Consider the following 15,093-nt stretch of genomic DNA (forward strand, 5'->3'; position numbering starts at 1 on the left):
TGCCAGTTACATATACACTATTCACTATCAGCATATTAGACCAATCTAACATGCTGATAGCCCCCTAATGCAAATGGGGTGCGAGGAGGATGATGTCTCTTACCTTCCTCAGCACCATTCCTGTGCAGTTAGTAGTTGAATGCACAGCCCGGAGCACCATTAATAGTTTCTTCTAATTATAATCAGTGGAGCTGGCGGGCAGGATCAGCGTGATGGGGGGGCGGGGCAGTGCTCCTAATGGTGCTCCGGGCCGTGCATTCGACTAACTGCATGGGAACAGCACCGAAAAGGAAGGTAAGAGACATAACCCTGTTTAGGGCTATCAGCAGGTTAGATTGGTCTAATCTGCTGATGGTTCCTCTTTAGTGGAACAGCTAAGTGATTGGGAAACGTTCGGAGCGTCTGCGGACCCTATAGTGCAGCATACTACGCTTATGTATGTATACACTTGGAAAATTACCCAAACGTTGTCAATGGCGGATTACTTCATGCCAGTCTGTGATGTTATACATTTGCATACATTGAGTGTAAACCACCTTCATTTAATATACTTAACTAGTCTTAGGGGAGATGTAGTATGGTAAATAAGCCATAATTCCCTCATCAATTGCACCAAGAGTGGCGTATTGCAGATGTATTTCAGGACAGTTTCGCAAAGTCCAGAATATGGGACATGACTAGGAGGTACCGCTCCGGAACTGATAGCGTGCGCCTGTAAAGGCAAAAAATACTGGGGTAAAGTAAGCCAGTCAAGTGATGATGCATGAGGTGTATCATTCAGCGTACACCACTGATAAATGTGTTACAGGGCATCTGGTCTAGACAGGACAGTAATAAATCTGCCCCATTGTGTGGATCAAAGTCTTCACACACATCCGTGTAATATCCATAGTAAATTAACCAGCGATAGCCGTGTGATACTGGAGTGGGCACAGTGTTAGATCCGGACTGAACTTTAATATCTGACCCTGACAATGTCATGAGATCGGAAACTTCTGGCCCATTAGCTTAAAGCATCGGTAATGGATAACATGGCTTTCCCACTTCTAATGCAAGAGCCTGATCACAGATCTCGGGACGTCTCATATATGTTGTAATACAACTTGAGGCTTCATGTATGTTAGAGCAGTGACCTCCAGCTGTTGCAAAACTACAACTTTCATCATGATGAGAGTTGTAGATTTGCAAGTCTGGACGGTCAGCTCCATGATATGTTTTGGTAGTAGTGGATGCAGAGAATGAAGCATGCGCTTTCTTGCCATCTTTTATATTAAGTTTTACTTTTCTCGTTGCAGGGCGGATTTTCAGACAAAGCATACAACTACCCAGAAGGACTAGGAAAGGCGCTTTATCGAGAACAGTTTGACTTCAACGCGGAGCCGCCTTGGCAGCCTAGCTGATGATAGGAGGTTCCATCTCCTAACTTGTCCATGTAAGTAACCAATCCTCTGAGCAGCTTCTTACTCTGCTTTATCCAGGCTTAGAAAACATGTCCGCTTTCTTCTAGAAACAGCACCTCTCCTGTCCTCAGTTTGGGTGTGGGGTTTTGCAGCTCAGTTCCATTAAAGTGAATGGAGCTGAATTGTAATACCGCACACAACCTGAGGACAGTGATGGGTCTGTTTTTGCAAGAAATTAACTGTGTTGCTTTTTCCTGAAGTCTGAATAACCCCTTTAATATGTATTAAGGTATCTGAGCTTAAAAAAAAAAAATAAAAAATTTCGACATGTGAAAAGTTTTGACCAGTCTGTCTTCCGATGGCGATTGATCACTAGAAAGAGCGAGGAGAGATGTGGGCAGCCTGCATGGTTCTCTCTGCTCTAAGTGAGACAGTCTTAGACGTTGGGAAGTCACCTTGGTCCTGTGACAGAGCAGGGAGTGAAGCTGCTTGGTGCAGCCGCCTTCCTGCTTGTTCTAGTATCAGGGGTTCGAACACACAGACCAATGAATACCTAAGACACTGAGTTTTATTAACTCAGAGTCTCTTTAAAGGGTTTATCCAGCAAAAATCAACTGATCAGAAAATTATATAGATTTGTAATTTACTTGTATTACAAAAATCTCAGGTCTTCCAGTACTTATCAGCTGCTGTATGTACTGCAGAAAATGTTTTATTTTCGGTGTGACACAGTGCTCTCTGCTGACATTTCTGGCCGAGACAGGAACTCTATCTCTGTTTTATATGAAACCCCATAGAAAACATCTCCTGCTCTGAACAGTTCCTGCCTCGGCCAGAGATGTCAGCAGAGAGCACTGTCAGGCTGGAAAATAAAACATTTCCTGCATGACATACAGCAGCTGATAAGTATAGGAAGACTTGAGATTTTTTAATAGAAGTAAATTACAAATCTATATAACTTTCTGAAACCAGTTGATTTGAAAGAAAAAGATCTTTGCTGGACAACCCCTTTAAGGTTGGAGGAAAGACTGGGCGACTTGTCTGTCTGCAGTCTCTGGCACATTCCTCCAAGATGCCGACCAGGCTCTGTCAAGCATTGTTTAAGTGAACTGTGAGTCGGCACATTAAATCCTCCATGTACTTACATGTCTTCTATAAATAGGCCAATGATTAGGGCCGCTGCTATTTTTATTCACTAGGTCATTTTCCCTTTTGAGCCTATATGGTTTACGTCTTCAGACAGCCATTGTTAGGCTCAAGGCGCACTAGTCACAATACAGACAGCAATTGTTAGCAACGTGCTTGTCTTAATGGCTGGTGTGTCCGGCACGCTTTGCAGCGCCATTGGGAATAAGGAAAGTTGTGGCACGTCTTAAATAGAACACCCTGGGTGTGCCTGTTGACTATTGTGTTGGGGCGACGTGCAGACTTGCTGGTTTTTGTTTGATAGCATCTCTTAAAGGGTTTTTATTTTCCTTTTGAGTAAATGTCCCCATAGCTAGCAATTAGTGGTATGCGAGAAGTATGCCATTGTCTGCAGGAGCCCTGCTGGTGTGGTGGCACACTCCTCTGCTGGGCGCCTGGCTGACTTTTACATTGACTTAGAGATTACAATGGGGGCATAATAAAGCTTTGCTTCTGATGCTTTTAGCAGTAGGCAGTATAAATTATATGCATTGCACTTAGAGAAGTGCCAGGGTTTCTTCCTGTTCATACATATACAAGTGGAGCCTTTATGGAGCTACTACTGATTTATACATAAGTGTTATTGAGAGCAGGGATCTCTCTGGATTTGTAAGCAGTTCTGCTGATGAACTGGTATAATGGGTTACAGTGTATACCACAGACAAACTAGATATATAGTATAGCGGTATTCACGCTGGAAGGCCACTGTAGGCAGCATTCACACAGGTGTAAGGCTACAGATCCTCATTCACACAGGTGATGGCAGATCTAATGACAGTCTGACCGCTTCATAGAGGGAATATGAATATAAAGCTGCCTGTACACTGCCCACCATGCCCAGTGGGCAAACCTCATTTTGCTGGAATGTACAAGTTTTCTGTTATATACAACAATTTCTTACACACATTGTCTGATAAATTTCCCCCTATCTCCATAGCTCACTCCACTAGCGTGCTACATGACTAGGCTGGATGGTTTAGAGTCCTGTGAGCCAGAGGATGACTTGGCTCTTGCTACATATGTATGTGTTGGCTAAGATGCCTTAAATAAATGTTATGACTAATTTTTTTTTTTTCCTTTTTAGTTTGTTGCATATTTTTAGGACCCAAAAAGACTTGTAGACCCCTTATTTGACGTTTCTTGGTTTATGATTGTCGGCTTTGCGGAATACGGCTGAGATGAAAGGATTTAACGAAGATGCAAATTACTCCATTGGCTTGCTGGATGATGGAGCGACTCCTACAGATGTCATCAGTAACTATATCTACGAGCATACCCTGGTGAGTTCACAAGGACGCGGTCACAGCTTTCTAACATATTGCAAATTTGGCTAACTAAAGGAAGACGCCAGAAATTTGCATAGTGATATAAGTTTGAGGGACGTGTCTTGTAAGCGTCATGCTGCGCACCCTAAGGCACGACTAAGGGGATGACTTTCCAAAAATACATTCTTGAAAGGAATGTAAATGTGTTGTGCCTTGGATTGCACAGCAATGCTCCTCAAGTCTCGACAGGAAGCTCTGAAGTTTCTAAGAAGCGTTATGTAATAAGTGGATGGTGACTTCAGGCTCAGGGAGAACAAACTGTGGCTTTTCTTTCTAGGTGTTATGACTTCAGTAAAATCTTATGTTTTCTCCAACAGACCGGGAAAAATGCCTTCTTTGTTGCTGATCTTGGCAAGATTGTCAAGAAGCACATTGAATGGCAGAATATCATGGGGAACATCAAGCCATTTTACACCGTAAAGTGTAACTCCTCCCCGGCTGTCTTGGAGATATTATCGGCCCTCGGGACTGGATTCATATGTGCCAATAAAGTGAGTAAATCCTTATGTCAATGTGGAGGTGATACATGCTTAACTGAGCAGCTCCTTAAGATTATGCTTACAAAGAAGTGCCACATATAGATAACACCTTTTAGAAATGTGGTATGTTAGTATTAAAAGGGTAAGAGAACCATGAGCTCAGCTTTGCAGGAATGATCATGAAAATCCATATGGTTGTATCTGTATGTGGATGCCTATTACACCGGTGTATGTATTATAAGCCATGGCTAAAAGGGGTAAGGATCCCTATCATTTAGAAAAACTTCTAACTTGTCAAAGGTCTTTATAACGGAGTGTTCAGTTCCCAACCATCGCTGAGCAGTAACTCACTTCACTTCCCAGCAGGCTGTGATCTGTTTAGTTGCACTGGACAGGCTCCATAGAGCCAGCCGGGAAGAGCATTACTATAAACTACTTCTGGCAATTTCTAAAGCGTCTGAACAATCGGACCCCCAGTGACTAAAACCTTTGACATGTCAGACAAGTTTGTCTAACGACAGGGATTCTGACAAGTTTGCACATGACCCATTCTTATGTATAAGGTCCGCTTTAGCACCACTTTAACCCCTCAACAACGCGTGATAAGTTTACTCTTCATGCTGCCGTTAAGGAGATGCAGAGAGGGTTCCCGATGCCGTCCCTCTGCAGCATGCGGCGCCCGGCTGTTATGTACAGCCAGGGACCGCACGCACGCATTACCCGCTGCAGCCGGCAAATTAGATGCAGCTTTCAAAGCTGACTGCTGCATCTAAGTAGCGTTAGTGTCTAGGGGGGGAGATTCCAGTGCAAAATTGATTATTTTTGGTCACATCAAATCCCAAAAAATTGTAATAAAAAAAATCAAAAAGTCCCATATATGCATTCAAGGTACTGATAGAAAGTAGAGATTATGGCGCAAAAAATGACACCTCAAACAGACAAAAAATATTTCTTTAATTCTTTTAAAAGCCATCAAATAAAATACAAGTTACATATCGTAATCATACTGATTTAAGGAACATAAATAACATGTTACTTTTACCATGGGGCGAATGGTGTCAACACAATGGGTTTTTAAACATAAGTATGAGAAAATGAGAGCAAAAAACGAAAATTGGCTCCGTCCTTAAGGGGTTAAAGTTTAGAAAGTCATTGGATCAGCTAAGGACATGTTATATTACTGAATTACACGGGGCGCATAATCAAGTTATAAGTATAACAAAGATGCATGTTATGTTGAAGGCAGAATGATACACGCAATAAGTAAAGTGCTGACATTGTAGGATTATTACATTTTAACCTCTCTTTGCAGCATGAAATGACGATGGTCTATGATTTGGGTATCTCTATGGAAAATGTTATCTATACCAACCCATGCAAGCAAATTGCTCAAATCAAACACGCAGCCAAGCTTGGAGTAAACATTATGACTTGTGACAATGAAGCAGAATTGAAGAAAATAGCACGAAACCATCCTAATGCCAAGTAAGTACTCTTATAACCTCAGTGTTCTGGGATATTGGTTTATACATGGTCTCCAACTATGGGGGATGCTGGAATATATATAAACCTAGGGTAATAGCTGTCAGGGTTTGGTGCTTTCTGCAGATATACAGACCATAAAACAAGGTCTCTCGCTGGATCAGCCCCCAGTTCAGTCCTTGTTGATCAATGGTTGACTGTCTCTATAAGTCTAGTGTATTCTTGATTTAAATGAGCACTGTTGAGGATGTGCAAAATCTATTTAGAGGGACAAGCCTCTCCAGTCATTGTTGGTGAACCAGCTGATGGAATTTGCTCCTTGTACATAAGAAAACAGGTACACAAGCCTTAATAATTTCCCCCAGCACTGCTACCAGCTGTTCAGTCTTGGTGGCACATGTCTCAAAATGCAGCATACTAATGGTATTGCATTTATTTTCCCCCCACTGGCCTCATCACCGTTCACGTTTGCACACTCGCTGCTTATGACGTATTGTTGTTGTCAGAGGACAGATTTCAGCCCACATTATAGGGGTACTCACTGCAGTGAAAAGAAAAAATCAAATCAGCTGGTGTCAGTCATATAATTTGTAAATTACTTCTAATAAAAAAAAAGGAAGCCTTCCAGTACATAGCAGCTGCTGTATGTCCTGCAGGAAGTGATGGATTCTTGCTAGTCTGACACAGTGCTCTCTACTGCCACCTCTGTCCATGTCAGAAACTGTCCAGAGCAGGAGAAAATCCCCATAGAAAACCTCTCCTACTCTAGACAGTTCTTGACATGGACAGAAGTGGCAGCAGAGAGCACTGTCAGACTGAAAAAAAAATACACCACTTATACAGAACATACAGTAGCTAAGTACTGGAATTAAGAATTTTTTTTTTTTAATAATAGTAATTTACAAAGTTGTATAATTTTCTGACACTGGTTGATTTGATTTTTTTCCCCCTGAAGGAGTGCCCATTTAACCTCCGCTTAGGTTTGCAGACTTTTGTTTGTAAACTTTTCATAACCGGAGGCCCATGCTTGTAGTTACCATTGTGGCATAAGACTATTACAATTTGTACAGTACATGACTGTACCAGGAAATCAAAAGACAACAAAGACTAGGTTTTATATATATATGTATATTTTCTAGTTCATATAACTGTGGATCTGTTTGGTTACATCTTACGGTTCCATGATAATGTCATTGGCCTCCACAGGAACATGAAGATGCAGACTAGACTGCAGCTTGTTGTGTAGGGGGGCAGCTAGGTAGTCCAAACCAGTATTAGTTGCAGAACTCTGATTCCTAGTATGCCCTGACAGCTAAAGCTTGGGAACCGCTGCTCTAGAGGATCCCTTTTGTTCATTTTGGAGATTGTGTTCGTGTCAGACAGTAAAATTGTCGCACGTTAAAAAAGAAAACAAAAAAAACAACTTTGATCAATCAGCATCTGGGTGCTGCGATCCCCACTGATCAATAAAGCAAGCAGGGAGAAACTCTCGGCTAATCACTTCTCTTCACTGCAGGATATTGGCCCCATAGAATCTGTCTCCTGCAACAAGGAGACGGGGAGAGAACCTATTAGCTGAGCACTTCTTTCTAATCAATTTTAGGGGAGTCTCTGCACCCAAATCACAAAAAAACAAAGTGTTTGTCTCCATAACTTATCAAATGTGTTTGCCATTTTTAAAAGTTACTTTAAATACAAGATATTAAATTCTCAGTTATCCTCTCCTTAGCCTCTCCTGTTAAGGTGTAGTAGCATGTCAGTAAGATTACCTATTACTAGTAATATCAGACTGGACTAACTTCTATTATCCTTCTCTTTCGGGGTGATGATTATGAGCTGCCATGGAGAGGGTTAATTTTTTTTTCCGTTTTTCATGTGTGAATTGTCCTGTTAGTCTTGAGTTTTGAGCTTGTTAACTTAGTTCCCCCCTCCTCTCCTAAGGACAAGTGGGACTTCTCTTTTTGATATATATTTTTTATTTACAGCACCAACCCATGCTAAGTGCTGACTATGGCTTGCTGTAATTCCATGTGTCCCACTCGCAGCTCCCAGTCTTGGGCCCTAATTGCTAGTTTTCTTTCTATACAGGAATGTTTCTCACTAAGTTCTTGACTCTTCCAAGGATGACCCTCGAGCTGCGGCACGCTTGTCAACATACTTCCAAAACATCATGTGCTGATGTAAACCAACCTGTGCCCCCATCATCTTCTCCCTTCTCTTAGGCTCTTGCTTCATGTTGCAACAGAAGGCATCAGTGGAGACGAAGAGATGAACATGGTGTTTGGCAGCACGCTGAAGAACTGCAGGCACCTCCTGGAATGTGCTAAAGAATACAGTGTTCAAGTGATTGGTGTCAAGTGAGTTCCCTTTATTCCCACTTTACTGGGAGCTTAGATTTATTTTTTTTTATTTTTTTAATGTTACGGACTTGGTAACCTCAAGATACTTGGATGTGCAACTGAGATCATACTTGGTTGCAATGCTAACTAAACATTGATACTTGCATATGGGATAGTGGATGTTAGATCATTGATGGAGCAGCAGAAAAGGGGGTTAAAGAAGCAGTTCACAAAAATTATGAACTGCTTCGGTGTCCCGGGGCGCAGCTTTGTTCCAGTCCCGCAATGCCGTTCAAATTCGGCGCATGCTCACATCCACCTCTGCAGTGACTCCTTTTCTCTGCCTTGTAATTTAACGCTGGAAGTTACGGGCTTCCATAGAGAATGCATGGAAGCGTGTGATATCTGGCGTATAATAGGACAGAGAAGAGGAGTCACAGGGAAGGCGGATGTGAGCGTGCGCCGGATTTGAACAGTGCCGCGGGACATCGATCAGCTGCAGTAAGTATACGTGACAGAGCCTACACTGGGGGGGGGGGCAGCAATTATATTTTCTTTGTGAACTGCTTCTATAAATGGTCATTGTCATTGGGGGGAAAAAAAAAGTTTGCCATGTTGTAGAGAAGCCAGGAGAAGTATGTGCCAAGTGCATTCTCCTAGGTAAGTTACATGTGACTGACTATGGGATCTATCTTAGTGGCGCAAAGAACAGGGAGAGGAGCGCTGAGCTGCATGCTGCTTAGTTATACTATTCCCTACACTATTCTGTTAGAAGCTTCCAAGGACAATGAGTTGGACTGTGAATGCAGATCTGGACTGGTATACAGGCTGTCACTAAGGATCAGTACTAGAGACTGTGTTCTATATATGTAACTACTTTAATGTTAACTCTACATGTTAAATGATCAGGCTTGTATGTAGTCAGCAGAGCTCTCGGGCTGCAATAACCTATTTGAAGCATAGCAAGACTGCTAATAAGAAGCAATGAGCTCATTTCCCTGTTTTCTATAGAATACATTACTAGTACAATGGACAGCAGGGAAATCCATGGAATAATCTGCCGTTTGTCTTAGATATACAGAGCTGTGCATGTTGCTCTGAGCGTTTGATAGACTCCTATAAACAGTGTGCTATGTATAGTTCCTTGGATTACTTCTCTGGTGGGAGGGCTGATTCATCTAATGAATATATTAGATTAGTTCCTCATTATCGTACAGTATTCGAGGCTCAACTCCTCCAGATTATACAGAACTTGTGTTTAATGGCATCTCACGAGCTGTTTTTTTCTCTCGCCAGATTCCATGTGTCAAGCTCTTCCAGAGATCCACAAGCATACACTCATGCTTTATCTGATGCCCGCTGTGTGTGCGACATGGCAGTAAGTGCTACATTCACTGGAAATCTTCATATTGTAGATTAAAGAATCTTTTTTCCCATCTCTAACAAGGATGCTTGGTTACATGCATGCATCTTCTCATCCACCCCTATCCAGTCAGTGCTGTTTCCCTTAAAGGGGTTATCCAGCGCAACATGGCCACTTCCAGAGACAGTACTGCTCTTGGGTCCAGTTTGGATCCAGGCTTTGCAAATTCGTTCCATTGAAGTGAATGGTTCTTATTTGCAAACCATACCTGACCTGGAGACTAGTCATGTTGTCTCTGGAAGAAAGTGGGCATGTTTTTTGTAGTGCTGGATAACCCCTTTAAAACATTTTACCCCAGATTATAATGTAATCCTGATACTGTAACCTAGCGTTATGCTGTGTTCAATCCTAATGTCATAATTACTAAAGCAATAAAGTGGTTGTCCAGGATTAGAAGAATATGGTTGCTTTCTTCCAAAGCTGCACTTGTCAATGAGGTGTCTGGTCTTGCTGCTCCATTCAGGTCAATAGCGATATGTCTTACAGTCTCTGGACAGATGTGACGCTGTTTTTGGAAGAAGGCTGCCATGATTTTTTACTCCGCACAACCCCTTTATCCCTAGTCATACACTAAATATCTTGTAACTTTTGTTTCCTAGGAAGAGCTTGGTTTTAAGATGAGTATACTGGATATTGGTGGAGGATTTTCAGGGAGTGAACTTCAGTTGGAAGAGGTGAGTTATCCGATGCGGATTATAAACCTAAATCTGACAAATGTATTGTATGGTGTCTGGTGAAGGGGTAGATTAACCCCATGTTCCTGTCTTCTAGGTTTGTCATGCTGTCAGCCCTCTGCTGGACGCCTATTTTCCCGAGGAATCTGGAATAAGAGTCATAGCGGAGCCTGGAAGCTATTATGTTTCATCTGCATTTACGCTTGCGGTGAACATCATAGCAAAGAAAGTTGTTGAGCATGATCAATATCTTCCTGGAGGTAAGGACTGTATGGAAAGGAGATGTCTGTAACATGCCAATGTGCTCTGTCCCAATAATAGCTTGTCCTAAATAAGAGCAATTGCAAAATCAACAGAAAGAAAGTACTCCCTGCTTTAGAAGCTTCAAATTTTTCCACTTTAGATTCATAGAAGTCCTTGAGTTATGGCCTTATGTCATCTTCCGGCTTATACGTTAGTTCTCTAGGAGTGATTTCTCTACACCAGGGTTAATATCTCTCCTTTTGAAGATTGAAAGGCAAATCTGCATGGTTAGCCAGCAATAGTGTCCTATTCAGTAAAGGACTAGTGCGAAGTGTGGTGACTGTGATCACTTAACATCACAACAGTGCATGTATGGATTGCCTATAAGGTTGCATTGTGACACATGCCCAAAATACCATTTTGATGGAAGTCGCGTAACACGTTGCAAACGTTGACCCAAATGCAAGTTGCGAATGACTGACGTGCTTGTGACGACTGTAACAAGAACGGGACAGCAAAGCCCACCTCACAATGCCTCACAAATGGTTTGGTTGCACTGGTTAATGTCATTTTCTGTCCTGTGACCTATGTCTCCTTACCCTGATTGTCCATGTGGTTAGAACTTAGAGGGGTTATACAACGTTAGAAAAACATGGCCACAGAGACAGCACCACTCTGGTCTCCAGTTCAGGTGTGGTTTACAATTAAGCTCCATTCACTTTGATAAAACGGAGTTGCAAAACCTGCACCCAAACTGGAGACGAGCGGTGCTGTCTCTGGATGAAAGTGGCCATATTTTCCTAACGCTGGATAACCCCTTTAACCTTTAAAATCTTCAATATGCACTCCTTTAGAAAACCTCACCTCCCCTGCCGCATCAAGTAGTGACATGTATTCCATGACTTTTCCTCCATAATAATCTTTACTTCTCTTTTTCAGGAAAGCAAACAAGTAACGGACCAGCTTTTATTTATTGCATGAATGATGGAGTTTACGGATCTTTTGCAAGTAAACTATCAGAAAGCTTAAACACTGCCCCCAGAGTCCATAAGGTAAGCCACCATGTTGCTGTGCTATTTCAGATGTGTGAAGCCTTAAAGAGGACACTCCGGCTAATTTCCAGTCTTCCAGTTATCAGCTGCTGAAGTGTTTTGTATTTTTTCCAGTCTGATACTGCTCTCTGCTGCCACCTCTGTCCATTTTCAGGAATTGTCCAGAGCAGGAGAGGTTTTCTATGAGGATTTGCTGCTGCTTTGGAAGTTCCTGACATGGACAGAGGTGGCAGCAGTGAGCACTGTGTCAGACTGTAGAGAATACACCACTTCCTGCAGGACATACAGCAGCTGAGAAGTTTGGAAGGCTTAAGAATAGCCAAATTTTTCAATAGCAGTAAATTACAAATTTATATTTTGGCACCAGTTGATTTAAGAGAAAAAAAATTAGGGAGAGTTCCTCTAGTTCCATAACTAATAATTGTCATGGTTTTAGACGTACAAGGAAGATGAGCCACTTTTCGTCAGCAGTCTTTTGGGTCCATCTTATGACGAACTCGACATAATCGTGGACCACTGTCTGCTGCCAGAACTGAATGTTGGAGACTGGATCGTATTTGAAAACATGGGATCTGGTACAATGAATGAACAGTCAGCGTTTTCAGATGTTGAACGGCCGTCCCTACACAACTTCATGTCATTCAGTGACTGGTAAGGTTTCTGCAGGTTTTACAAACGTCTATTAATGTGAATTGAGAATAAAGCTGCACTTTGGGCATGTTGTGGCCATTGAACCTGCTAATATCCCCCAGCCTCTTTTTACCTTCTGATCCCAGTGCTGTTAATCGAATTTCTTTGTGGTGCTTATGGCTAATTCCTGATATGCTAATTCCGGTCTTTGGAGCGTTATGGGCGTTGCCAGTCCACCGGGGGGCACTCCCACTCGGTGCGGCTCGCCCACTATGCATATTCATGTATGCATAGTAAAGCCTCTAGTTACCGCGCATGTGCAGGGAAGATCTCCCGTCAAACTGGCTGCTTCCCGCGCATGTGGACATATGGACATGCAATGCCCATAATGTTCCAAAACCCCGGATTTGGCAACAAGCGCCACAATACAGGGCGACAAAGAGATAAGGTTAACAGCCCTGCGATCAGAAGGTAAAAGCTGCCGTGGGATATCAGCAGGCTCAATGGCCAGAACTTTCCCATAGTGCAGCTTTACAATGTAAAAAAAAACCAAACACAACTGTTATTAATATGGGAATGATATAGATTTGATTTAGATCTGATGGAATGATTTAGATTCAGCACAGATCCCTCCCCCCAGATCTCTCAAACCTTTGTGGATTCTGTGTAACAGAGCCATGTGAATCAGACCTGTATGGAAATATCTGTGTAAGGGTGTGTTCACTTGTTCAGGTATTTGATTTCAGTTGCTGAATAGAAGCCAGGATGATCAGATGAACACTTTCAAATCCAAATAGTGTTTTGTATTGATAAATTGCAGTTATAAACCTGACCATGTGAACATAGCCTAGAAGGGTAAGCAGATTGTTGGCTATTTCAGCTGTAAATTGTAGACTGGTCTAATGGAGAGGTTTCCCTACAGTCTACCCGCAGCTCATTGACATTATTCAGAATTAGATAAGGTTTTTTTTTTTTTTTTTCTTGCACAACAGAAAATTGGGATTGGTGCTGCTATTGGGAGAAAGTATCAATGTTTTTTTTTAAGCCCAGACAACTCCTTTAAGATTCCCATACCTTTTAATAAGTGTTGACCAAATTATTATTTTCCCCATATGAAGGCAATGTTCACACCCAACCCTTGTCTGTCATGTGTTGGATTTGACACCCCGTATACACCTTATGGCCATCTTTAGTGTTTAGTATATTGGCACCTAGAATGGCTGATGTATCAGTCCTATTTAACAATAGCTTGTGTATTACATAGCTCATGACACTGTCTCTATGGGGCCTTAGGGTGAACCTATTCTCCTGCACAGTGTCTCCAGTGATGGGTGCATCTGTACTATGACTCATGATCGAACATCCCTTCATCTGAATTTCTTCGGAATTGATGTCCCTTTAGGCCCATGTACTGCACAATTATATACATTCACCACATACAACACTAGTCTACCATATATATTGACTGGTACCTGATGGGTATTGGCTGCAGGTTACTTTTTTTGCAGACTTTCAGTATAACGTCAATGGAATGTTAATTTGTTTAATCCAGGTATGAAATCCAAGACGCTGGGATAACATCGGAGACCTTGATGAGGAGCCTGTGTGTGCCTTGTTTTCAGTACGGTGATGACGGCTTCTCCACAGCGGCTTAGTAATGAACTTGACTCATTGAGATCTCCAGGTACAAGTCTTCAGCTTGCCCGGTCAACATTCCAGACTGGAAAGAAATAAAAAAAGGAAACGCATCTTGAATTAACCTCAATTCAAAACTTGAAGTTCAGTAACACGAAAAATGGGACCAGGCAAAAGCAGCTAAAGTGTGAGACACTGGGACGAGCATTTAGTTATGTCTTCATGTACATGTGCCAGCTTTCTCCATCCCCTGCACAGTTTAAATAAAATATGCAACAAAATGGATGACTTAGTTGAGATGGAAGCCATGTCCTTGGGTTCCTTGTAAGTTTACATAAGTACACAGTTTTTATACTAAGGATTCCTGTTAGTCTTGTAAATTTATTGTCTCCTCCAGTTAAACATGTCTATGAGAGACCAGTGTGTGACATAGATAATGTCTAGTGTGTGTAGAATGTGTAAATTTGTGCTATGACCCGTAGTTTAATAAATGTAAATTGCATCGTATTTTTATTTTTCAAATTTTTTTTTTTTTCAACCTTGACAGTAACATGATCGCAATAAACTTTTGTGTAGAACTCACGGCTTTGTTTATGGATGATTTAGGATAATCCAATGACAGGTTCCAGAAACGTATGAATGGGGTTGGTTTATAACATCTGATCATGGAGTAGCACATTCAAGGGGTTGTACCAAGAAAACAAGTTATGTCCTCTCCTCAGGGTATGGTGTAAGAAAGTGATCATGTAGGTCTTACTGCTGGGACCCCTTATTATGAAAAATGGAGCTGAGCTACACATACTACCTGCTGGTCTTGTCTTAGGGTAGCAGAGTATAACGCTCGGCCTGTTTCTGTTAGCTCCGATAGGGCGTGAATGGAGCTGAAGTCGCGTACACAATTCATTCTGCTGGATGAGTTTGGTTCCTGTTCAGGTTGTCAGGGCAGCAGTCGGACCACCCACAATCACTTAGCTATGCCCTTTCCTGAGGATGGGGCATAACATGTTTTTGTGGGCTAACCCCTTTAAAAAAAAGTAATTCAGGACTGAAAGTTTTTTTTTTTTTTTTTTTTCCAGAAACACTGCCACTCTCTGGTTGTCTGTGGTATTGCAGCTATGTTCTGCAAGCAGATTTGTGATGCCACACAACCCGAGGACAGTCGTGGCAACAAGGAAAGCTGTTTATCCAATCCCAGATAAGGCTGGGTTCACACCGTTCTTGCAATC

At 42.0% G+C, this 15,093-nt stretch overlaps 1 protein-coding gene across 3 annotated transcripts in view; it reads left to right on the top strand.

Moving 5' to 3' along the window:
- Window positions 1-14,449, top strand: part of AZIN1 (antizyme inhibitor 1) — a 23,735-nt gene extending 9,286 nt beyond the window's left edge. For all 3 annotated transcript variants that reach the window (XM_069957273.1, XM_069957274.1, XM_069957275.1), the window contains exons 2-12: window positions 1,296-1,432; window positions 3,670-3,865; window positions 4,228-4,401; window positions 5,702-5,874; window positions 8,094-8,228; window positions 9,507-9,588; window positions 10,233-10,307; window positions 10,405-10,567; window positions 11,490-11,602; window positions 12,039-12,253; window positions 13,785-14,449. In XM_069957273.1, the coding sequence (XP_069813374.1) occupies window positions 3,764-3,865; window positions 4,228-4,401; window positions 5,702-5,874; window positions 8,094-8,228; window positions 9,507-9,588; window positions 10,233-10,307; window positions 10,405-10,567; window positions 11,490-11,602; window positions 12,039-12,253; window positions 13,785-13,887 (1,335 nt within the window). In that variant the 5' untranslated portion in view covers window positions 1,296-1,432; window positions 3,670-3,763 and the 3' untranslated portion in view covers window positions 13,888-14,449. The remainder of the gene's footprint in view (window positions 1-1,295; window positions 1,433-3,669; window positions 3,866-4,227; window positions 4,402-5,701; window positions 5,875-8,093; window positions 8,229-9,506; window positions 9,589-10,232; window positions 10,308-10,404; window positions 10,568-11,489; window positions 11,603-12,038; window positions 12,254-13,784) is intronic.
- Window positions 14,450-15,093: the final 644 nt, after the last annotated feature.

The sequence above is a fragment of the Dendropsophus ebraccatus genome, chromosome 2 (genome assembly GCF_027789765.1).
Source record: "Dendropsophus ebraccatus isolate aDenEbr1 chromosome 2, aDenEbr1.pat, whole genome shotgun sequence".
In the NCBI taxonomy this organism is placed as follows: Eukaryota; Metazoa; Chordata; class Amphibia; order Anura; family Hylidae; genus Dendropsophus; species Dendropsophus ebraccatus.